This window comes from Pholis gunnellus, assembly GCF_910591455.1.
Source record: "Pholis gunnellus genome assembly, chromosome: 16".
In the NCBI taxonomy this organism is placed as follows: domain Eukaryota; kingdom Metazoa; phylum Chordata; class Actinopteri; order Perciformes; family Pholidae; genus Pholis; species Pholis gunnellus.
Window position 1 is genome coordinate 9,331,387 of NC_136543.1, and position 26,082 is coordinate 9,357,468.

General features: G+C 41.8%; 1 protein-coding gene across 1 annotated transcript in view; it reads left to right on the forward strand.

Moving 5' to 3' along the window:
• The window catches only part of csmd3b (CUB and Sushi multiple domains 3b), a gene marked incomplete at both ends in the record, with an annotated part of 311,985 nt that extends 286,632 nt beyond the window's left edge, over positions 1 to 25,353 (forward strand). Inside the window, 18 exons of the mRNA XM_079176023.1 lie at positions 2,005 to 2,178; positions 5,864 to 6,049; positions 6,755 to 6,940; positions 7,298 to 7,471; positions 11,663 to 11,845; positions 12,035 to 12,211; positions 13,776 to 13,955; positions 14,296 to 14,469; positions 14,705 to 14,878; positions 17,777 to 17,850; positions 19,027 to 19,138; positions 19,243 to 19,422; positions 21,044 to 21,103; positions 22,371 to 22,529; positions 23,523 to 23,659; positions 23,759 to 23,846; positions 24,458 to 24,593; positions 25,194 to 25,353. Of these exons, the coding sequence (XP_079032149.1) occupies positions 2,005 to 2,178; positions 5,864 to 6,049; positions 6,755 to 6,940; positions 7,298 to 7,471; positions 11,663 to 11,845; positions 12,035 to 12,211; positions 13,776 to 13,955; positions 14,296 to 14,469; positions 14,705 to 14,878; positions 17,777 to 17,850; positions 19,027 to 19,138; positions 19,243 to 19,422; positions 21,044 to 21,103; positions 22,371 to 22,529; positions 23,523 to 23,659; positions 23,759 to 23,846; positions 24,458 to 24,593; positions 25,194 to 25,353 (2,714 nt within the window). The remainder of the gene's footprint in view (positions 1 to 2,004; positions 2,179 to 5,863; positions 6,050 to 6,754; positions 6,941 to 7,297; positions 7,472 to 11,662; positions 11,846 to 12,034; positions 12,212 to 13,775; positions 13,956 to 14,295; positions 14,470 to 14,704; positions 14,879 to 17,776; positions 17,851 to 19,026; positions 19,139 to 19,242; positions 19,423 to 21,043; positions 21,104 to 22,370; positions 22,530 to 23,522; positions 23,660 to 23,758; positions 23,847 to 24,457; positions 24,594 to 25,193) is intronic.
• Positions 25,354 to 26,082: the final 729 nt, after the last annotated feature.

Consider the following 26,082-nt stretch of genomic DNA (forward strand, 5'->3'; position numbering starts at 1 on the left):
ATATCTAGACGCTGTCATTTTCTGACTGAGAGGACATATTCGGGATATTAACACACACACACACACACACACACACACACACACACAAAAGTTAACCAGAAAGGGAGTTTCAAAGCTGTGATTTTCAAGTCACTCTAATGAGGACAGGTTTCAAAGGTAAGCACTGTAGTGTCTGTGCCCTGCACCTCTTGTCTGGCTGCACAGCTGCTCCCCTTTTGGCCTCGGCTACCTCACAAGCGAGACTATCACAAGCTTCTGCTCTGCACTAACCAAATTCAGTTTGAATGTTCTTTTTTCATATAAATAAGCCATAACAAAAAAAAAAAAAAACGCAGCTACTTTCTTCTGTCACTGTGCCAGCCAGAGGTAACAGATGTTATGACATGGCGCTGTCACTTCTCCATGAAGCCTCAGTAGAAACAGCGCTTCCCAGAATACTTCACAGGCTGAGGGGGATATGAGAAGCAATTTATAACGAAACAGTTCAATGAAACTTAACCTCGACTGATGAGGAGGCATGATTCTGTCAAAAAACAAATAGATAGATAGATAGCCCTAAAAAAAAAGTGCTATGAACAGCATGTCCATTCAATAACTTTTCTTATTACTCTTTAAAACAAAACTGGCTTCACTGTACTTGTTTTGCTTACTTAAAACAAATATTAATAATAATATCAATATTAATACACATCACAATTCATAATTAATCTTGATAGTAAACAACAGTTTTTTTTAGTTAGGCCTACACATATAGGCATATCATATGATATATGATTAAAACATGTAGGCTACATAGCATGTAAATACACATTTACCTCAAACAATTTGCATTAGCACTGTGCAATCAGACTTCTGGGAATTATTCTAATGAGGGAATAAAGAGGCTCACAAATCCCATTTGGTTCTCTGTTACCAGGTATCGTTTGATCCTTTACATGCACATGGACATCTCTATGTCTATATTATAGGTAGACGCTGTCGGGAGTTATTGCAAAGAACACACACAGCTGTGAAAATGTTGCAGTGGTCTAGTGACCATCGGAACATTCACCAAAAATGACAGATGATCCAATTTAATTAAGACAGAGCTCTTAATATTTTGTGAAGACGGGAGTGCTTGTTGGGCTCCCACTATGATGTGTCATGTGTTTGCTTAGAGTCACACGTCTCACAGACAGGATAAACTAGGTTTCATTCTACCGTTGCCTACTTTTACAGGCTTGCAAAAGGTTTCAGCAGATGTTTAACGATTGGCCCAAATAAAATATCCCATATGGAGGAAGCAAACTGTCTCCAAGGAGATGTTCAACCCTCAAGGTTCAAAACTCCCAGGCCTACTTAAAATGTTAGTGTTTTGCTGATATGGTCTTTATATCTTTGGAAATAACCCAGAGAATGCATCTCATGGATACAACAAGACTGCAAGGTTTAGCATAATTTAAAAATATTTGCAAGCTAGCTCTCGGCCACGACAAAAGTAAATAAAAGCAAGAAAAGAAAACAACACAACACGACAATCAAAATCACAGTCTGAGCTCGATATAGGAAAGCCAAGACATGTAATAATTCAGAAACATTAGATAGAAACATGTGAGATAGGTACAGTATAGATACTAAAACTGGTAATGAAAGGAGACATTTATGCAAAGTAAGTGTAACATCAATAGTATCTTCACAGCGCTGGTGGTCATACGAGGGACATTGCAAATATCCTGTCAGAGGTTTTTGACAAACATAGACATGCATAGACAGCAGCTCAGTTACAGTTGACTTAAGTTGACTTTATGTCATTAATAGTTGACAAAATGTACCTAATGTAATACTTTCCCGAGCTAACCTTCGCCGACGTTCAAATTCAGGAACCTTTTCAGATTTCCAGGATTGCAGAAGCAGCTTCCTGGCTAACAGTGTTGAAGGGGAGATAGCCTGAGCCTCGTAGCCTTAACCAGCGAGACAGTGTTTCCTCTGCTCTGAGTCCTCTGCATGTCTGTCTGTGTCTTTCAGCTGGTCACTGTGGAATCCCAGAAGGCATTGTGAACGGCCAGGTGATCGGAGAGAACTTTGGTTACCGTGATACGGTCGTGTATCAGTGTCTGCCCGGCTTTCGACTAATAGGCTCATCTGTTCGCATCTGTCTCCAAGACAACCAGTGGTCTGGACAGCTGCCCGTCTGCATACGTAAGGAAAACGCACATTTAATTCTCACTAAAGATTCACTGAAGCTATAAGATGAACCCAAACCCCTCTGCTGCACTTATATGTCTCATGGTCAGCTTGTGGTCGAGACGGCTGCTGGTTTGTGATGCAGAAACATGGTCAAATGGACGGTGGTGTGGGTTTGTGACACAAATCCAAAATCCTCTATATTTGTTCCTGTTTATGATGAAAACAGGCAGGGGGAAAATCACCTGCAATCAAAACTAGTCTTGAGTTTATTTATGCATGTGTGTGCGTGCATGCAAAGGAGAAATATAAATTGCTCTCTGAGGCCAAAGTGTGGATCCTGAGGGTGCTTGAATGGCGTGGTGTGTTATGATAACTTCCACTAGCTGATAGATACCGAATCGAGAAAGTGGAGTGTTTTCAAATAGAGGCAATTTGAGTATGAGGTTTTGATAACGTGCTCAGCATTTTCATTTTCATTTGGGATGTTTTATTTGCCTGTGGAGCTGCAGAATCAATATCATACATCGTACAAATCAGTTTGGAGGCATACTACGAATAAAAAAATGCCTGATATTTGACCGATTAAGATTTACTATTTGTTATGATATTTGTAATCAGCCAAAAGAGGAAAATGGTCTTGGTAACCATAAAAAAAAAGAAAAATACCAGTCTAGAGTAATACTGCTGGAAGTAATCCTGTCAGTGTAATATGATACAAATCAAAGTTTCTCATGGCTTTTCGTCATTGATACTGAAGAAAGAGAGTCGATCATATAGATGTTTACTTGCTGCTTTGAAATTAGAAAAGAAATAAATTAATGGTCATTGACAAACATTACCTTTATAGCAAGATGAGGTCGACTCAGTTGATGGGAAATAACTAAATCAAGAGTGGAGCCATCAACAAAACACCTGAAGTAATATCTTTGTCATGGTTCAGTGATAACAAACATCATTATTTAGGGAATGCCTACCGGAAACTATACCCTCCCGTGTGTGTGTGTGTGTGTGTGTGTGTGTGTGTGTGTGTGTGTGTGTGTGTGTGTGTGTGTGTGTGTGTGTGTGTGTGTGTGTGTGTGTGTGTGTGTGTGTGTGTGTGTGTGTGTGTGTGTGTGTGTGTGTGTGTGTGTGTGTGTGTGTGTGTGATTGAGTGTGTGATTGAGTGTGTGTGTACAATATAATTGTTTCATTACATTTAAAACTGGTCACGGTGCAAACTATAAATGGCAAATCTAAACAGACAGTCAGAGCTTCACAATGTTATCTTTACAAATAAAATGTTAACATCACATTACATTTGGGTTTCTTGTCATTGCACACCAGCAGAATGTGACATTGTGATGCAGAATACACGTCATGCAGAAGACAAGTTTAAAAAACAAGCAAAAGCGAACAAACAGGGAAAGATGTTTTTTACCATAATTTTTTGTCACTTTTGATTGAAATACTGCACTGATTTAGCATTGCACTCTTTAGTATTGATATTAATATCATCGCACTTGATGCAGCAGAACCAGAGATATCGTCTCGGCTGTGTTACCGAGGTATAATCAGAAAAATATGTAACCATGAAGTGTACTCAGTAGGTGTGTCTGCAACAACCATGGCTTCAATGTTTGATTGAATTAATACAAACCACAATTGCCCTAACCTTAGAAAATCATCAACATGAACAGGACTTACAGTTCAAATGATCAAAGCTTAAACAGGAATTAAAGTCCCAGAATAAAATGTATCTATGAACAAAATTTAATTGTATCGATTGGCCACATTGTCACCCATACCCGCTCCATCTATTTGAGTTTGATTGGCCCGCTCTCCGATCCGGTGTCGATACTTGTGCATCCCTAGTCCTTGAGCACACATTTATATGAGCACAACACATACTAGGCTGATCAGTCCAGCAGTATGTAAGACTAGCTACCTTTAACAATGTTTATGAACACAGCGCCAATGGCTCCGCCAAGGGAGTTAGTCTGGTAAAGCTGATAAACCCCAGTCAAATTGCAGTCATGGGTTGAAAACTCTAAATTAAACCGTGGACCCTTTTGCTCAAGAGTGATTACATATTGAGTAAAGCCAACATGAGTTGTTTTTTTTTAAATATCCCTGGATGTATTCACCCAATAGTCCTGAGGTTCTGCAGATTCACACCAAAAGTCTTATATAAAGGGCCAGAGGGCCCAACTGCCTTTATGGTCTGGATGAGATAAATAGCTGGGCTTGAGGATAAAGCAGAAGGCTCTGACATTTCCAGGCTACACTGAAAATCGTCTAAAATTGGACACTTACTGTGAGCATCATTGAGCGTTTTCGGGCAGAAACTGGGCACAGCTAAGGTGGTGATGAGGACTGCCATCGCAAGCCAATTACAGGGGCCTTTTCCCAAAAGAGACAGTTCACTAAATTAAAACCATGTTTAAAAGGCGGAGGTGGTGACGTGGTGTCAGCATTTCTGGAGTAGCAGGGATAACGTGATAGGGAGTTGAAATTGACTGTGAAATTGTTTTTTTACTACGACCCCCGAAAGAAAAAGAAATATTCGATAAAAAAGACTTCATATCAGGCCGTATGTTCTTGTGTATCTATGCGTGTTTGGGCATGGCATGCATTTGTGTCTATGCGTTTATGATAGTGTGTGTATCCGTCTGTGTATCTGGTGTTTCTGTGCTATTCTGTTTTTATTGAGGTTATTCATGCGGAAGTTATTGAGGGAAATCATTTTACAGCCAAATTATACTGTAATTATGGAAATGAGAGGCTCTTGTTTAGAAACACAAACACAGAATGGTGATGAGACTTACAGACTGATGGTGTGTTTGTGTGTTTGTGTGTGTGTGTAGCTGCAGGGCATGCTGACGGTGTCAGATAAATTTGTATCTTAGGCAAGCAAACAGACTTCTGATTCCCTCTGATCAAGTGAAAAAGGCAGCGGCTTCTTCCATTTCTTTGCTGCCTTCTTTTGTCTTTATCATCTCGTCTAGTGCTCTCTCTTCGGCTCTATACTCTTTGTTTTCTCCTCTTTTCTGTTCACCTTTCCATCCATCTGGTCTGTGTCTGTCCTAATTTCTTTCCATTTGGTGAAACTGAGTGCGGGGCTGGTAGTAACTGTGAACTGTCTGTTTACGCAATCATCAAAAAATCTATCGTCAGCACAATGAGGACAAGGGACACACACAAACTTCTAAGTAGCTCCAGTGAGATGAAGTTAACATGATGAATACTTATGATGCACAATGGCAAACAGAGGACACTCAATGCTGACAGATAAGATTCGGAGACCTAATATTTCCAAAATAATGACCCTAAATCGAGAATACCAGCTATGACTTCTAGGTCATTTGACATTCTCATGAATATTTCTGAATTACTGCATGAAAGACATTGCTGTTTGGAACTAATCTGTGCTTTTTGTGTTTCAAGACAAAGAACTGAATGGCCGCTGATTTTCATGCTTCAGATCATATGTTTGTGCGGCTTTCATAGCAAGAGGGAATTTTACTAAACTGGACGTTCTCAATAACAAAATGAGGCAATGGGTTATAAAAGCCCAAAATATGTACAATATATCAATATGACACCAGCATAATCATTTGACGTGTGGTAATATGTCATGACCAAGCTCAAAGTATTAATGAATGTCATGAGAAATGTGTATTCGCGTTAATACCCATGATTCCCTCTGTCTTCCCTACAGCGATCAGCTGTGGCCATCCAGGAAGTCCCATATATGGCCGTACGGTGGGAAACGGCTTCAACCTCAACAATGTGGTCAGCTTCATTTGCAATAGGGGTTATGAAATGGAGGGGCCCGCACGTGCTCAGTGTCAGGCCAACCGCCAGTGGAGCCACCCGCCCCCAACATGTAAAGGTGGGGAAAAAAGTTAAGTGTATTCACCCCTAACCTTATTTATCCCTACCCTTTAATACCACCTCACCTCAACTCTTTTCTTTAATTACTCGTAATGCAATTTCCCATAGCAACCATCCCTCTTTACCCCGACCCGTTTCATTTCAGCCCAGTCACTCTTTTCCTTTATTTATCTTAATGACGTTGGAGGTGGATTTAATACTCTACATCCCTCCTGGCTCCAGCCTCCTGCATGGGAAACGTCTTGTTTTCAGTGAAACATAAATCTCAAGCCCTAATTGTTCTCCAACAATCTCAGCAACAAGGGTTGCTTCGCTTACAAGTTTGTACACGAGCGATCGGCGGCCTGCCCAGTTTACGGATCGAAGTGCCAGTAAATTGTGTAAAATTAAAATTTGCAACGTAATGATAGCGAGCCATTACACCTCATGGGCGCTGGATCCAGGACACACAAACCTGCCTCCATCACAACATCACATAACGTTTCACATATTTATCCTTTTAAACACCAACCCTAATAAGTTCTTACTGTCTTCACCGCAACCTCCTTATTATGCCCTATATTATTTTACAGAGCTTTAATCCCAGTGCAAAACACTGGAAACAAGCAAGAGGGGGAAGAGACACAACCCTCACTGGTTCATGCCAAATAACACATGCTCTTCTCTCCTTCTGTGTATTTGTGCGTGTCCGTCTCTTGTGTCTCTCTGTGTATAGTGGTCAATTGCTCTGATCCAGGTATTCCAGCCAACTCCATCCGCCAGAGTAAAATAGAGCATGGGAACTTTACCTTTGGCACTGTGGTTTTCTACGACTGTAACCCGGGGTATTACCTGTTTGGATCACCTGTACTGACCTGTCAGCCTACTGGACAGTGGGACAAACCGCTACCTGAATGTATAGGTCAGTTTAATCCTTGTTTTTCTCTCTTTTTCACCTCAAAGTGAACGGGGCAAGAGATGTATAGTTCAGTTGAGTGTTTGCTAAGCCTACGATGATAACAATAGCAGATTAATCACTCAAACTTCTCAGTAATTTTCTGAAAGAATGAGTCCTTGATTCCTGACAAAGACGAGAGCAGACTTCTCATCATTACGGTTAATGATGTGTTCCTTGGCCTTGGAAGTAACACTCTGTTCTTGACAGCCGTCACTGCACCTCTTCTCACAACGTTGTGTTTAGTTTAAACGAGCTGTTCATCTCTCTGCCTCTCTCTCTCTCTCTCTCTCTCTCTCTCTCTCTTTCTCTTTTGGTCTCTAGTTGTAGATTGTGGTCATCCCGGCTCTCCCCCTAACGGTGTGCTGAGCGGAGATAAGTTTACATTCGGTTCAACGGCTCGATACTCCTGTCTGGGTGGAAGACAGTTGAAAGGAGAATCATCCAGGACTTGCCAGCTCAACGGGATGTGGAGTGCCCCCATGCCCTTCTGCTCTGGTAACCATTTTAACCTTTATTGAATATACAGACTTTGAAGTCCACCCTATCACAAGGAGAGATGGATGGATAGGAGATGTAGATGAAAGATGACACGTCTAAAAACATGTGGACTCAACGAAGTGTGGAGCACTTCACGCCTTAACATCCTGCAGGCACACTTTGTTAACCCCTCTGCACTCAGCCGAGGGATAAGGGGATGGATGGATGGATGGATGGATGGATGGACAGATAGAGGGTAGGTTTGGCGCATGAAAAGAGAATATATCAGTACCTGTCTGTTAAAAGGGTTGTGGAGCATAACCTTCCCCCTACACCCACTTAAATCCTCAGCCGTGGACCCTTAGCCATGTACATTTCCGTTCTGCTAGTCTAATTTCAACTATTTGTACACTTTTGTGTGAGGCTTTCTTCTTGTGATGACTCTCCCAAATAACCTTTTCACAGATCTGTGAACTGAGGGATGAAAATGAAGATGCACATGTGAAGCAGTGGTTGCATTTTTTAACCTGGACAACATATACCCATGCTTTCCTTTCAAAGTGAGAAAACAATTTCAGAAATTGGTCCAGGATTGTAGGAGCAAACGGTCTGCAATATAATCGCTCTGAGCAACTCCTCAAAGTGAATGTACTTTCACTCAAGGGGCTTTTATTTTTGCCACTGGCTCAGATTGTTATTATAAGTGTCTGACAACATTACGGAAAGGACCCTACAGAGAAGTCACCTTCTGTGATTTCCGGAAGACAGTGTTGGAAACTAAGGGTGTATAGATTAGCCGACACGTGTCGGAAAATTGATAAAAGAGTCTTAGATATGGCAACATCAATACAAAACTCTGAATCAGCCTCATAGAATCAGTTGTCTGTGTGTTTACGAGGGGAGAGACAGAGGCAGCGAGACCGCGGGCCCGCCTCTCCGCTGCAAACGGAGAGGGGGAAGAAGAGCGCCGTGCTTTGCAGCTTTGGCTGCCTTCATTGGCTTGTTGGCTAAACATTAGCAGGTGCTAATGAAGTAGCATCGCTACCTTAGTGTCCCACCGCTACACTAACATAGCAGCTAGCTGGATACAGATGGTGTGATTACGGCCTATGTTGTGCCACGCTGCCAAGGCTGTCAACATTGTTTCATTTTGGGCCATTGTCAGTGGATGCAGTAATATGCACCATAGATGCACCACTGTTTTTATTCTGTACACTGCTTTATAAAAAGCTGGTTTTTCTCCCTGCTGGATGTACTGTATATGCATATCTCACCACTTATTGAGCTAGATTGTCTCTCCGGACAGAGAACCTCCTCACCTTCCATCTTGTGTAAACAAACCGTCTTATGGTTCTCAGTGGGCTGGCTGGGGGGCGCGATTGTGGCACTCCGGGCTGAGAGGCTCCCAGCAACCGCTTATATAACAAACTGACTGAAAACACATTCCAGACGAGTTGACGAAGAATTCATTGTTATTTACAGAAATTGCCTGGGGGAGACGCAGGGTGAGGGAGGGTAATAGTGTACGGAGCAGTGATTCATGGCTTTTACCTGGCAGGTCTGTAGCAGAGGTCTGCAGAGATAAGAGTTCAGCCCATGGTCGAAGTGCCACGTCTGCAATTCTGCCCCATGACTGTTGATAAGCAAATGGCATTTCTGATGTATTGTTGCTGATGTTACCTCATTTCAGGGCGGGGGGGGGGGGGGGTAATTCATTTTAAACTACAGGGCACAGTGGTTACTTTGTCTAGACCTGAAGCCTCAAATGACAGTCCTCTCATGTTTACTTTATTGGGAATAAGCATGTGACAATATGAAAACGATGTCACGATTATCCTGGGCAAAATAATTGTGATTCACGATATTATCCAAAGAATCTAAACATACTGGAATCACTTCACCTCACATTTTGTTAAGAAAATGTTTTTCCATCACAGTTAGGACACATGGCGTCAAACAATCTTAGACAAGTTAATCATAAATGATATGGTTCCCCTGCATAAATACGAATACATTTTAAAAGAAATGTGTGAATCTGTTCTTTTGTACATGATCATTCCTGTATTTTCATTCACTTTTCTGCCATGATAGCAAGCTAGACAGCTATTTCAATTCACGAATATCCCCCAAAAAGCAATTGACCACCATCAAATTAGTGGTTTTTTTTTGACAAAACCCTTTATTGTCCCATCTCTAATTGGGAAGCAATTGGACTTGTTTGTTTGAGCCCAAGCTCTGCTAGCCTTGGTGACTGAGACTACTGAAATGCTATGAGACTTTACCTGAGACATGACTCCCCAAAAACCTGAGATTCAAAAGCAAAAACATTCAAGCTTCAAGATTGTTTCCTGGTGAAATTAGATAAAGATAGAAAAATAAACAAGGAAGTCACTTGCTTAGCCATAGTTAGATTAAATGATTAATATCACTCGTGTCTGTCCATTAATTATGAAGCTACAGTCAGGAGACTGTTAACTTAGCTTAGCATACAGACTAGAAACAGGGTGAAACAGCTAGCATTTGCTGCTGCAGCGTCATCTTTAAAGCATGGTACTAAATCAATAAGTGTATTAACCAAAATGTCAAAAAAATGTATAAGAAACTACATCATTTATTTGTCCTCACCCTGTATCTGACGAGTGAGAAGGTGACATCCTTGTAGTTTTTGTCATCCAGCGCTATGAGAACTTCTGCAAACCTGCGCAAAGGAGCTTCAGCTCAGTAACCCGTGAATTTACCAGAGCCAAAATCTTTCTATCAGATAGATGTCTGTCTGTGTGTGTGTGTGCGCGTGTGTGTGTGTGTGTGTGTGTGTGTGTGTGTGTGTGCGCGCAGATGCATGTGTGTGTGACCGATTAGTGGTTGTTCCAAAGTCACCTGAGGGAAACGACAGAGATTAGGTTTCACAATGCTCTGCAATAGAAACTCGCACACACACACACACACACACACACACACACACACACGCACACACACACACACATTAAGTGCAAACTTGCACCAGTGACATCAGGTAGATTGGTTGTACTCCCTGTTGAGACCAGATACACCCAAGGCTACATGGTGATTTTGGAGCTGTATATGTGTGCGAGTGAGCCTACAATTGGAGTTGCGTAGGTGGTATTGTCTCTGAAGATGTATGTGAGTTTGTGCCCTTACTGGTTTTTGATCTGTTCCCAGTAAACAGACAAAATATTAATTCACCATTCCCTCACACTTCCAAGCTTTTACAAGACAAATGATCATGAAGCAATGCAGCGAAGGCTTATTTGTTTCGAAATCCTGAGGCATTAACAATAGATGTTGTGTCATTATGTGTTGTGTCAGTAGCATGTGTAAGCTCAATTCAGCAGCAAGCCTCTAGATATTTGCAGTATGGTACAAACCGAGCAAATGGGAAATTGGGTTATTTGTCAAAAATATGAGGAAAATCACAAAAAAACATTGCAGACACATTTGGGAAATTCTTAAGGTGGTTGATTATCACACACAGTTATTCGCTGCACATGTTGAATGAACGGTCATTAACGGATGAGTATGGTGTGAGTACGTTTTAAATCCCGTCAAAAGTGGTCAAATTTGCATTCTGCGTTTTTTTTGAGCTGTTCAAAACTAATGAATTAGTCCGGATTTGACACATAAGCCGATGCAAATGTTGGACCATTAAGCAGTAGTGACCAGAAACGTTTGGCTTGTACATGTGGGTGACAATGTGTGCGTTTGTGTGTGAAAGCGTGTGGTCGTTCTCGGGAGAGTGCTCTGTCTGTCAGGCAGAATTTGCTGACCAGGCAGCTCTGCAAGGGCAGAGTCAGAATCAAACACACACACACACACACCCACCTACCCATCAGCACACACACACACACACGTATGCTCTTAAGGCAAACATACGCCCCTTGTCACCAACATATGTGTGCAGTCCACTACAATTTGTAAGCAGCCATGTCATGTTAAGGACCCTGAGAATGTGATTTATATTAAAGCCAGAAGCAAATATTGCCCTCACACTTCTTTACAATGTTGTTGATGTATAATAACAGTTATTGTTTAGACAATCATTTGCTTTTTTTGTGTGTTTTTTCTCGCTCTCCCTTCTCTCTTTTTAATTTGATGAACTAAAAGTAATACGAAGGTTTGGAACCCATTCTGTCTGATTGTAGTTTTGAAGCCGGGGCCCTGACTCTTGTCTCCTTGTGTTTCCCTCTGTAGGCGACACAGCTGGTTCCTGCGGCGATCCTGGCATTCCCTCCCAAGGTTCGAGGGAACAAACAGATTTCAAGATCCGTTCCAACGTTCACTTCAGCTGCTCGGAGGGCTATGATCTGATTGGTTCTTCGGAGAGGATGTGCTTCCCCAACGGGACGTGGTCTGGCACGCAGCCCTTCTGTAAACGTAGGGAGATCATTTTACTTAATCCCAATCAATTGCTGTCCAGCAGCTTGACACTGATCCAGTGTACAGATCTACCCATGTACACGCTCTCCCTGAATAATCAGTCGTGCGTAGAGCTGCAACCCATTGAGATGCACAAGGCTTTTTTTTTTTTCTCTCACTCATTCTCTCACTTCGCCCCCCCCCCAGCTGTCCAGTGTGGTAACCCCGGCACTCCCAGTAATGGCAGAGTATTTCGGTTGGACGGAACGACCTTTTCTCACTCTGTCATCTACTCCTGCATGGACGGCTACCTGCTCACCGGCGCCACCACCAGGCTGTGTCAGGCCAACGGGACGTGGTCAGGGGCACAGCCGAACTGTACCAGTGAGTTACCTGTTGAATGCTGAGGGATGGCTGATTGACCAACAGATCAGATTGTGCATAGTTTAAGAATATCTGACGGTCAACCAGTAAATGCCGTTCTGTGCAATACTTTTATTATTTTGAAACAACTCACACGTAAGGTGACTTGCAGCCTAAAGAGCAGACTGTCAGCTTCATGTGTTACTTACTGTTTATAATCAGGGTGTTAAATCATCGCTTTGCAAATAACGTCAAGTCTGCAAACCGTAAATATCGCCAAACTTACTGATGTGTACTTAGAAGGTTTCCTTTCCAGCCTTTTTGCGACCTTATTTGATTCCTGGTTTTAAATTATTCTGTGACAGTGTAGGTTCTGAGCCTCAAATCTTTCAGCTCCTGCTGTACAAACTTTATAGAGTGTCGTGAATAACCTTGATCGTTGTTTACTGAAGCTAATTTGCTTTTTGATCTCTGTAAATAACCATAAAATATAACATTCTGCTCCCATATGAAATGTGACCGAAGCCATGGTTGAACAAGTGTTAATCAGTGCTGCATGTTACACAGATTACAAAATCTGCATGTAAAGTGGCACGTAACACTCAAAATTATACACTCGCTAACAAAATATCTTGTTCGACACATTGTGTCTCAAGGTGAAATTCACTTAGCTTTGGACCCCACATGAAGGACTTCCAGCAGTATTTTTTCACATTTTCCAATATTCAGTGACATTCATGTATTTAATGCTCTACGCAAAGAAATAAGCTATAAAATATCCAGCAGTACATCTCTTCAATACTGGGTCCTGGAAAGAGCAACTTTTTTGAAGAATCCCCTGACTTAACGGAGATAGCTTTTACAGTAGATTACAATACTTTAACAGCCATGACAGCGTCTGGGGTGGGTTTGAAAGCATTTAAAGTGCCTCTTAGACGATGAAGGACAGTGCTGTATAAGTGCAGTCTGGGGAATCCTAATGCTCCTTGAAAGAGTCCCAGGACCTCGGCCATTTTTAATATCTTTGTTGTTTCATTCATAACAATTGAAATCGGAAGAGATCATTCGGATTGCGTGATCGCACAGATTTGCCATGCACTCTGATCTCCACGACTTTAAAGAAGTAGATGTGAAGTTAAGTACAGTATTTATAGATACTTATGCAGCGCTAGTGAAGTCATCTCTTGGATAACACCAACTGTGGTTACACTGGGATTAAATCATCTAACAGTTACAAACTTTAACCTGAACCATGCCATTCTGATCTATATTTACCAGGTCTGCACAGTTAAAAAATGAATAAAATGTGATTTAAGATTTCCTACTGAAATCAACAAAAAGTCTTCCCCCTTTGTCTGCATTCAGTATCCCTCCTCTTTCACGACCACCCTTTCTGTCCTTTGATTTAATTCTGTCAACTCCCACTGTCTTTCTTTTTCTCTCCACATACTGTATATCACATGTATGAAAGAGCACGCACGCAGAAGTATTAAGCACATTCTGTCGTGCCATGCCATGAGATGAAAGGTAATCTTAACCTTCATCCCATCTCTCCCTCTCCAACTCCACTTGTCCGTTTACACAGTGATAAACTGCGGGGATCCAGGTGTGCCAGCTAACGGGCTTCGCTACGGAGAAGACTTTACGATTGGTCAGAATGTTTCCTTCCAGTGCCAACCAGGATACGGAATGGAGGAGGACGGATCACCTGTGAGGACGTGCACCCTCAACGGGACGTGGAGTGGGAATATGCCAATGTGTACAGGTACATTGTTTATCATCCTTAAACTATTCTTGGCAATCTTTAACTTTTCATATCAATACAGATAATATGAGTCACCTGTAACAACCTCTAATCGATTAGTTTAAACCGTCTCTGTTACTGGTCTTGATTAAAAGACTTCCTGGACAAGGGTGCCTCATAACTTTTTGAAATGGTAAATTTCAATGGCTATAAAAAATTATGAGCTAATTTTCTAATCAATAGTTGAAATCCTTTACATCAGCAGTGATTTTTCACCTGCAGCTAATGAAAACTTGATGCGTTTCTCTCTCTCTCTCTCTCTCTCTCTCTCTCTCTCTCTCTCTCTCTCTCTCTCTCATAGCTGTGACCTGCCCGCCTCCCCCTGCCATCGGTAATGGGGTACTGCAGGGCAGTGACTTTGAATGGGGCAGCAGCGTGAGCTACAGTTGCTCACCTGGATATGAGCTCTCATTCCCGGCTGTCCTGACCTGCGTGTCCAATGGCACCTGGAGCGGCATGCTACCGCAGTGCTTACGTAAGAACACACACCCACACACACACACACACACACACACCCTAACCCTCGTATACCAGCACACAAATTGCCTGTCATTATTCTTTATCAACCATCAGTTACAACTGAAAGCAAAATCTACATTTGTCCTTGAGCTGCCCAAAAAGTATGCAAATGCCTGTCAGCTTTATTAGCACCACATACTGAAATGGGATTCTGTGTGTATGTGTGTGTGTGTGTGTGTGTGTGTGCGCAGCCAAGTTTTGTGGTGACCCAGGTACTCCAGCCGGTGGTTTCAGAGAGGGACGAAGTTTCATCTACCAATCAGAAGTCTCCTTCAGTTGTGCTTCTCCTCTCATTGTTGTCGGCACAGCAACCAGGCTTTGTGAGAGCGACGGTACCTGGAGCGGCACGCATCCTCGCTGTATCGGTACGTTGAATACTTTAGCTTCACTTGATGAGCAGACAAGACAGGGAGGCCATTCAACAAATGAAACAAGTCATCCAAATATCTATATATACTATCTTTTATTATAATAAGTTATATTACAGTTATGTGCACTTGTTTCTATGTTGGCCTACAGAAATCAGTTTTAATTTCTTCTCATTGTCCATATTTTGTTCAGTTGCAAGAACCCACAGTATGTTGAAAATGACTTTGGCTCTCGGTAGAGCTGTGTATCGCACTAATCTTTTTTGTGAATATGAACATGTTTTCCCTGCAAAAACCTTTTTTTCATTTAACAAAAGAAGTGAAAGTTCTCAAATGTTAAATGATTAAACACAAGCAGCCACACAAGAACTAATTGGCAACATATTGATGTGATGAAACAATAATAAACAAGAGCATGTATCTGACCAGACATTAAATTCCAGTTTTTGGAACTTGACCGTTTTCAAATCTTAGAGATCGGTACGAAAAAATTCATGAGGCTGGAAACCCAGACCCATGGGCCTCACTCTACCGACTCAGAATATGCGAGTCAAAATGTTTACTGTATTTCTAAATAAATTCACAAGTTAAGAAAAAAGAAACTGTATTATGCTGTGCAAATAAGTCTCCAACTTCAAAATACAGCACTAAGATTTGTTTAACCTTTACCAAAAATAGCTTTAAGATTTGACTGATTACTTTGTAATACTTCCTGACTATATCTTCAATCATTTACCCTCACATATGCTGGGCCACAGTCTGGTATCCTCAGGCAGGGGTGTCTTACCCACTTCAAAGTCTGGGTTGAAATTAAAAGGCAGTGATGGTAAGTCCAAGAGAGCCCCCAGACCTTTGAATAATATTTCTTTGGAAGTAAAATATGTATCATATATATATATATATCATATCAAAGCAGCGTATAACATATTTGTTTTTAATGGTTTTCCATTGATGTACATGTTTCCTTTTGATTAACATTGTTTTTGCTTGTTTTTACTATTCGTGTGGGTTTGTAACCTGTGAAACAAATGATTTTGTTTACGCTAGCCTGCCAGTTAAATTATGGCTCAGCGGGGAGCCTTGGCTGGTGTCTGATGTTCCCCTGCCTAATGATCGTGGCATTTAGTTGACGGGCCACGTTTCAATTTACTCCTGCGTTTGCTGTGCGGAGCAGCTACTGTTCTGCCAAAGTTAAAGTTACACAGACCTATTGGAATAATAATGAATAGCGACTGGAGGCTCATCTGAGACAATCTTGTAAATTAAAAAGGAGTCTTCGGAGGACAAGCCTTAAATAATTCCACTGATGTTTTTTTTTTAAGTACCATTTCAAAATTGGCACGTCTTCCTTATAAAACTCCTGCTTCTTTCACTGTTAGAATCAAAATCTTAGGCGTCCTGCATTTTATATTTAGAAATGATTCCGACTTAAACAGAGTGTGAGTGAATATTAAAAGCTTCTGTTTCATGAGCTTTAGCCGATGATTGGCATAACAACTAGATAGACACAACACCTTTTATGCAATATATATATTTGATGTGGTCACGCAACTTGAATATTCATCTCAAATCAAGGTTAAGCAGCTGATCATTCATCGGAGAACCACTGCACTTTGGAAATATAGTTACAATGAAGTTATATACACTAGTACACGTTCTAAAACAGTTCATTCAAAGAGTTATGTCCATTCTGGTTTAAAAAGTAGGGATCTATAGGTAATTCTAGAGAAAATGCGAGACACAAGTACACGCCGTAACTTCCAGTATTTAGTAAAAGGTTTCCGGAAACGGGAATGGGCATCCGACTTCAAACGAGCTGCTGCTATCTGGGGTTTGAGAAGAAAATGAGAAGCGATAATCAGCGCACATTACAAATGGTCCCACTGGGTCAGCTCCCCGCCATGTGATGTTTAGAGCACCACTTCACATGTCTGATTCAGAGCAGGTGCTTAAACATCACAAGTATGGTGATGAATTGCAATAAACGAGAGCTTCTGTATAGGCGCTTGACTCTTTGTTCCTTCATAGCGCCGGATAAGGCTCGCTTACAGAACTTTACAGCTGCTATAAAGTCGGATGTCCCCTTTTGAAATAGACAATCTAAAAGACGAAAGGCTCCCTCTGAAGTGATACTGCGCCGATGCAAAGGCTTAATCTATAACTACTGAACAGGAGTAGAAGTAGGAATGTTTCTGACTGAGACTTTGAAACAAACATCTCAGTGTGTTTTTTTTTTTCTATGATGGAAGTGAAGTGAGAACGTAATGTTCAGCATTGGGCTTGTTTGCTGGGGTTGATTTATTAGTGTGTGATTGCAGCTGTGTGTGCTGCTGTGTGATGTGTATTGCTATGTGACTGAAGCAGAATGAGTTTTGAGCTGAAGCAGCCTGCTCTTTAAAATAAGACAGACGAAGGGGGGGGGGGGGGGGGGGGGGGGTAGGCGTGTGGGCAGAGAGAGAAACACGGTGACATGGGAAACGAGAAGAGAGAGCAAAGAGCAGTTAGAGAAAGAGAGGAAGTGGGAGACAGCAGTAAGGGGGGTGGGCAGTTAGAGAGGTACAGGAAGAGAGAGTAAGGGAGAGGGGGTGAGTGAATCTGTCATTTCGGGAAGCTGTATTGAATAGAGCTCTGCGTCAGGATGTGCTCTACATGCTGATGTTCCTACCACACACACACACACACACACACACACACACTCAAAGCCGGCCCTGCTTCGTCTTCTGATAAAGCACTACTGCCCCCTGCTGTCCTGCTGGAATCTATACCCTGCTGTTACCATGACAACAGAGGAGAGGACAGTTGAGGGAGGACATACAATGCTGTACCTGCTAATGCATTTTTTTTTCTTTGAGACTTTGTTGGTAATAACTTCCACGCTTGTGATGTTCTTTCCAGAGCCGACCAAGACCAGCTGCGATAACCCTGGAACGCCGCGCTACGGCTCCTTAAACCGGACCTACGGTTTCAAGGTAAGATATCCGTCTGAGACGACTCCATCTAGCTTCCTGCTCAAGTTACTCACTAACTCATATAGGAGCTTTCATTGTGACTCCAATCTAATTACAAAAACTAAAGAAAAGGGAAGGAAGGAGTGAGACAGGCGAAGAAAAAGATTTCAACCTGGACAGTTTGATATTTTAAACTGTATTAATGGGGACGATATTTTGCAGTTTAATCAAATTTGAAAATAAATTCCAGAAGTCCCAGAACGGCCTTACACAACCGGACATATTGAAGACATAGCTCCCACGATATGGCACGGAGGTGACTAAATCTAAATCATAGAAAGCTTTTTAACCCCAAGGCCATCAGGATGACTCGCATTCTTTTCTCCCTTGATTTTGAATCCTAATACAATACTAATAAAAATGTGTCGTATTTATATTAAAAGAGCAATAATCACTCATCCTTTCCCTTCCTTTGTTTACTTCACTGTAAAATATGGGAGGGGAGGGGGGGGGGGGGGGATTCTGAGTTCTTGTTTTGTGCAAAAATGCATTCTACATTTGAGCCAAAGCTTCAGCTCTCTGAGTCGGTCAAATCCAAGCGGACATCTTCGTCAGGCAGTCGGCTGTTGGTTTAGTGCCGCTGCTGTGTGCCGTCAACAAAACCCACATGCAACTACCAGGAGGTACCCCATCCGCTGCAGCTCATTGAGGAAACACTGGAAACAAAGAGGCCACGTCACTAAAGTGACGGTAATGTTGGAAGATAACCATTTGATTTGACTCAGACTGCTGAAGTCTCATATTAGCTTTGGCCGAACATGGAATACATCCATGGACAGAACAGGGACTGTGGATGGTATCCGCTATTTCTATTTAAAAAGCTTTGGTGCGCTGTTACATGCATTTGCACAGTCATAATCTACAGGTCTGATGGTATTTTATGAATTTGGTGAGTGGCATCAAATGCTCTAAATATATAAACAAGACATATTATGGAGTTTTGAATGAACATTTTATTGTATGTGGTATTTGTCAGAGCAAAACTGCTTCATCTGTTCTAATGACTGTCCTAAAACTGTAGCATTCCTTTACTTTGAAGAATTTCAGAAAATGTTAACTCTTGTTATATTTGTGTGTGTGTGTGTGTGTGTGTGTGTGTGTGTGTGTGTTTTTTCGTCTTATTCCCTCTCTCTACAGGTGGGAAACGTGGTGTCTTTTCATTGCCAGCCGGGTCACTTGATTCAGGGCTCTTCCTCTAGAACCTGCCAGCCTGATCTGACGTGGAGCGGAGCACAACCCGAGTGCATACGTAGGAAACTCTACATCTTATCATCTTGTTTACCCGTCGCCCCTCCATCTTCTGCCTGTCAGACTCTGACTCACGTGCACACCTTTCTTCTCCACCCTCTCCAGCCCATGCCTGTAAGCAGCCGGAGAGCCCGCTCCATGTGGACGTGGTGGGGATGGATCTGCCTGGTTTTGGCTACACCTTGGTGTACAGCTGTCAGCATGGCTTCTTCCTGGCGGGCGGTTCTGAACACAGAGTCTGCAAGAATGACGGCACTTGGACAGGAAAGATGCCTATATGTCGAGGTAAAACAGAGCTTCTAGTGCATTTGATAGAAGATCGTGTCCAGAAAAGAAATGAGTGAACAGGTAGGAGTGTTGCGTGTGTCTTGCTCAAGGACACTTTGTCAGCAGGCATACTGGGGTAAACTGGCCATCTGGTGTTCGGTTAGATATCCTGGTGGGCTGGTCGCTGGTCTGGCAGCCCTGATGAAAAAAACTAAAAAAGATAAAACAGTATCCCATGGTGTTTCATCCTTCATTAGATCCGCCTGACCAGCTCCTTCCAGGTGAGGTTATGAATTCCTCACATCTCTTGAGCCGACAACGACGGACTGAATGCGTTGGGTTTAAACTGTGACCTGCCTAACATATACCCACTGGGGTATTCTATGTGAACATGAAATGACCGAAATGTGTATCATGTTTCCAGACATCCCAGCTTCAGTATAATAAAAGCGTACTAGGCTTGGATCTTTAAAAAAATACTCTTTGCATAGATATCATGAGAAGTGGGATGATCTGTTCGTTGGGTTTGCCAACTATGTTTGGACATTCAAGGAATTTGGCTCGGAGACATTGGATTGTGACTGATTGAGCTTTTGTCTGAGCGTGTAAAAACTCACAGAATACTCACCATTAGGGAGTACTTAAACCTCATCAATACTTGCCAAAACAGTCTCACCATAATGTCTTTTTAGTAGCTGTTCTGGAGCTTTCAATCATGTCACACAATCAGCAGATGGAGTTTGCCCAGCTGCAAATGGAATTGTAGATGTTTAAATGTCCACCATTTCTGAGCACCTTGAGGACTTCTTGTCCACTCTGGTTTGAAAGTGGAGATTGAAGGCGCCTTCTTCATCTCGCATATTGTTGCCAACAAAACAATCTCACCCCAAGGTCCATTTGGTAGCTCTTCTGTTGTACCACAGAAACTTCCATCAACACTATTGCAAATAGCACAAGGCACATGCGCCAATTTGTGTATTTTTTTTTTTTTTTGCACTTTAGAAATGCTTGAGCTTTTTGTGTTATTCATCAAGAATTGTTACCAATTGTTCTCCATCTCAACCTTGGTGCGAGGAAAAACTGCAAGCGTCAACTTTGAAATCGTTCCACCAAGGCCGTCACCCTTTTGCCCCGAGGTAGCCTCTAAAATTGGAGCACTCTCTGATCCAATTTGAGATTCTAGGACAAATTCCCGCTCCCTTTGCTTGCCTTTACTTGTTGGCAACAATGGCTGCATCTTGAAGTGATGTTCGAAGCTTCCCTGAATGGCCAAAACCCAAAGTGTCTTCAGGCCACTTTTAAAAGGGATCCACAATGCACGACAATTATTGGTCATGAACTCTATTTGCATTGCCTACAAATAACCTATTAAAGAGGCTTATTTAGGATGACCCTTTTCAGCACACTTGTCGTTCATTATGCGCATGTGTGACTAATAGGCACCAACCCTGCAGTCTAATTTGGTAATGTAACGCGCACTCTCCCCTGCATGGACCTAGCGTATTAAGGTATCAACTGATGGACCTGTAAGGCAAACGAGAACCTTTTAATTCCTTCTCATACTTTGTCCCCACAGCTCCGCTCGTGTGTTTTAATGAGACATAATAGTTCGCCCTCTGTCTCTCTTGTGTGTGTGTAGCTGGAGAGAAGAAAAAGCCGGTGAAACCAGCGACAGGAACTCCCAGCCCCAAACTAAACGGTCAGTCCTATTACATTTTTTTTTTTCTATTTCAGGCTAGTTCATTCCTGTCATTCTCTGTCTAGTCTAGACTCTATTTATATATTCTATTTTGGTAAGGTTTAGTTTGGTCTTGTCTGCTATAGTTTAATAAATTCTGCTCGGCTCCTGTTCAGTCCGTTCCGCAGTGTTTTTCTCGTGTTTTTCGTCGATTTTATTGCACTTTCCATCATAGTTCTGAATAATTTATTCTTCCTCACTACACAAAGAAAGGTGAATAAACTACGCTGATCATCTCCTTCTCTCTGTGCTGCCGCTTTGTTCAGTTCTCTATTTTCCGATCGGCTCCGTTGTGATCTGTCCTATTCTCTTGGAATTTAATAACTTCTTGCTACTACTGCACATGAAAGAGTTCCCATAGCTACTGTATGCACGAGTTCCTCTAATTATCAAAACAGGGAGCAGTCTTTTAACCTAAGAAAAGATTCTGCCTAAAGCCAGGTATTAATTCTTGTATCTAACTACATGTACTACATATGAACATAGGGTGCAACCTGAACTTTCATGTATTTCCATATTTACTGTATGTAATACGATCATTTATGTATTTCTCTGCAACATGTTTATTTGATTTGACTAAACTGCATGCCATGTTTGATCTCACTGATAGCCCGAAGCCCTCTGTAACCAAATCATTAAAAAACAAGCAGTTAGGCAGCTTCTCCTTTGTGCATGCATATTGTGCTCCTGCATGTTGTCATCTTGTGTAAGTGAAGACTCGTGACTATTGTTCAGTCAATATATTTCCTTTTGACGTGTTAGACTGTTATCTATAAATAAAATATGATCTATCTTAAATCTAATTTCTATTTCATTCTATTCTATGCTATTTTTTATCTATTCTGTCCCATTAATTTCTAATCTGTTCTCTTCTATTCTGCTCTGTTTTGTACGAATCAGTTTTCTTATTTTCAATTCTAATCTGTTCTGTTTTAATTTGCTTCTGTTCTTTTCTGTGTTAATATGTTTCATTCTATTATGTTCTGTTATTTTATATTTTAATCTGTTCTATTGTACTCCGTTCTGTAATGTCCTAGTCTGTTCTGTTCCCTTATATACCATTCTATTCTATTCTATTCCATTTTATTCTATCCTATTCTAATCTAATATCCTCTGTTCTATTCTGTTCTAATCTGTTCTATTGTATCCTAATTTTCTCTGTTGTAATCCGCTCTATTCTGATCAGTCCTATCTCTCCCCCTCTGTTCTTTTCTACTCCGTTCTATAGTTCCCGATGATGTCTTTGCTCCTAACTACATATGGAAAGGTTCCTATAATTACCGTGGGAGGAAGCAGCCGATGACATTGAGCATCACCAGCTTCAACTCCACAACAGGGAGAGTCAACGTCTCCCTGAGCAACGGCAATATGGAACTGCTGCTGTCAGGCATGTTTGAATATGGATAATTAACCATAGCCTCCAGTACAGCATATGTGACTTTACATGGCAGGCCGTGTCAGAGCCAGTACTGCACTGTATATCATGACGATGCTTCAGTACATCATTATGTATCCATTGGTAATAAATAAACACTTAGCTATTCTGTGTAAAACGGAGCTCCTATCATAACACATTCACTGAGACTCTTTGAATCATTTCTTACAGGCTCTGCACTACTTTCCTAGCTTCTTTTTAATGTCGCAACTGTATTCCCCCCCCCCCACGAACTCACACAGACCTCCCAGGGTCCTACAACAGTGTCAGCAGGGGGTTAAGACCCGATTAAAACACAAATCCTGTTGAAGCTAGAATTGGTTCCTGGAGTTAGCAGAGCGCACAAACTCCATATCACTAAACCAAAGGGCTACAGTACCGGACTTTTAACATGCGTCCTCTGGCTTTAAGGAGCAGCTTTACTATAGATCAATAACAGCTAAAGCGCTCCCACAGAGACTAAAGGTCCAGGGCCCAGTTGCATCAACCTTGAATGTTTTTGCTCTATAGATTTTTCTTAAAATGTCAAGTTTAACTTACCTAAGCACTGTAAAGGAGTAGTTCAACATTTTTGGGAATGTTTGCATTCTTTCTGATAGAAACATAATAAGACAAAATCAATCTTAGATCAACTTAGCTGAGCATCTTGACTCAACACTTTTAGTTTTTGTCCAAACATGCTGTCAAAATTCAGTTCTCTCCCAGTGTTATTATCACTGTTTATTCTATTTATTTTTACAGCAGCATTCAGATTCATTTTTTTTCTTTTTGTCTTTACAATTTCCAATTTGGACATGATGTATACATCTTGCCGATGCACTAGTGGAAGGAGAACCGCGTGCTGAGAGATGTAACAATCTGTAATAACCCAGACGTTGATTTCTGATGTATTTCACGTTTCGCGCTGTTATATTGTAAACCAGTTGTTTATGCTGCCCTCTGTAGGAGTATATAAGGCTTCCGAGGCCAGGCTGTCACTGCTGATGTACCAGGTGAACTATGAGAACCAGGGAAACCAGCTCAAAGATTCAGCCATCTCTCCAGCCAAAATCATAGATGACTCATGGACCATGGATGGATTTGTAAGTCTCAGTGGATACAGGGCCGTCCGAAATGTAACCACCCTTTGTCCCTCTCCTGTTACTAAATGCGTCCCATGTTTTCCCCTCTCGTCTCTCCAGGTATCGGCAGAGCCTGACGGTTCTAGTTACGTATTCCAGGGTTTCATTCAGGGAAAAGACTACGGACAGTTTGGACTCCAAAGACTGGGTAATTCTCTCTCAGGTTAAGTAACAGCATCACAAAAGTCAATTTGGACTATACAGTAAATGATGATTGGAAAAATCTGATGAACTCCTTGCGAGAACCTCACTAATGGAGGAAGTGATGAGGGAGCTTCTCTTTGCTGGCAACGGTGACCTTATTGCTAACGCTGAGTCAGCCCTGCAGTGGGCTCATTCTCACCAAACGCTGTCATCTTACAAGGATTGAACTCCATTAACCTCCATCCACAGACAACTTCCATCTCCATCAAATAGACTTGAAAGCAGTCCCTCACTTTAAGTTATAGGTAACTGATCTGCAGCGATGCCAAAACAGACTGTCCCAAAAACTAAATATATTCGGCATAAGAACAGATTTAATAAGTTCTGACCGCTTCTCCAGTCCAGCCCATGGACATCCTACAAGTGTAAACAAATTAATCTTCCAGCATCCACTGTTAGTAAGATGTCACTTACAGTTAGAAATGCCAATTCTACAGTTACCAGCATCCCTGCCACAGATGTCGTTTTTTTAGAGAACAGAATCACCGTTTCGAGTATTTTAAAGCAGTCACTCTTAATTGTGTGGATAACAATGCATTTTGTTGTATGTTGCAGGTCTGAATATGTCAGAGAGTCAGAACTCGCCACCACCTCAGCTTGGTACCAACAGCAGTTCTGTGGCTATCGCTATTCTGGTGCCTTTCTTTGCTCTTATATTCACTGGCTTTGGCTTCTATCTCTACAAACAAAGGTATCTGATCAAAGGGTGTATCTCCTTTAAATGTGTTTCTTTTAAATTTCAAGAAGAAAAGAATATGTTCTTGTCACGGCATTTTTACTTCACCTCTGTTTTTTGTTATTGTCATTCAAAAAATTGTTGAAAGGCATTATTAACATTTTAAGAAGCGGCCTAATTCATGAAAACAGTAGCTGCCTCGGTAGTTTGGTTGTTGAGGTGCTAAGAGACAGTCAAGCAATTGTCTATTGCAAACTGCACTGCAGAACAATTCTGTTTAGGAAGTGTTAAATTGGATTTTTCAGAGATATGATTGAAGCACAATTGACTGCTGTTCGCATTGTTAACAGATGCAAATAACTTCTGTTCTGCTGTTAATATCTCAAGGAAAAGCTTGCTGAAGGAATTAGTTTTGGATGGGCTGATTGGAATCTCACTAGGCTTCCTAAAAAGCACAACACTCTCTCTAATCCTTCTTAAAGCTTGTTTACTATGCCTCGTCTCCCGAGACTGCATTCACTTGTCCACTGGCTACCCAGTTATGTTAATATCAGTAGGCAATTAGAACCATTTTATCACACTAATGGTGTTTCTGTTGTCTTGTTTTTTCCACAGAACCACACCAAAAACACAGTACACAGGCTGCTCAGTCCATGAAAACAACAACGGACAGGCTGCCTTTGAGAACCCCATGTACAACACCAACGCCAAGGCTGTGGAGGAGAAGGTTGTTAGATTCGATCCGAATCTAAATACTGTCTGCACCATGGTCTGAGGATTGATTATCCTCTCTTAAAACTCAATGACTTGGATATCTAATGGGACCACAATTGATGTGAGACTGTGGAGGGGAAAGCCTTGGACGCAGACCTGAACATCGGCAGCAAGGCGGTCTATTCATTGATTTCAAAATACCTTCAGTCCCAGTGCAGAAACCTAACCTCCCCAAGCATAGGGAACGCTGTCCACGTGAAACCAAAACGCAGCGTTGGCTCCTTTCTTTTACAGCATTTTGTATCCACAGGATGAAATTGAAAACAAATGTGACCACAAAAATGTCTGCCACCTTTGACGGATGCAACGCAGCCAGTGTGAACTCACAGTAAGATGTGCCATCAAGTGACAGAAATGGATGCAACCCAACGGAAAAAAAGCCAAACCGGCTATTATCCATCTCTAACCCCGAGACTCGGCTGGTCATGGATAGTTTATAATTTGATTCTCAACCAGACACAGCCATTTTACTTGGACCTCTTATTTAACCCCAATCGCTCTCCCTAATACCAATGGTGATGATTAAGCCATGACCTGCTCGTCGGTTATCATGATATGTCACCATAACCCAATGGCGAGTTTTATATCACACACAGAGCTTTGGAGAGAAGGACCCGCCCTCAGCTCTGTGACCGTTAGTCCTCGCCCGGTGAGAGAGAGAGAGAGAGAGAGAGAGAGAGAGAGAGAGAGAGCACGTTGTGGTTGGTTGTACTTCATGGAGATAAACTGC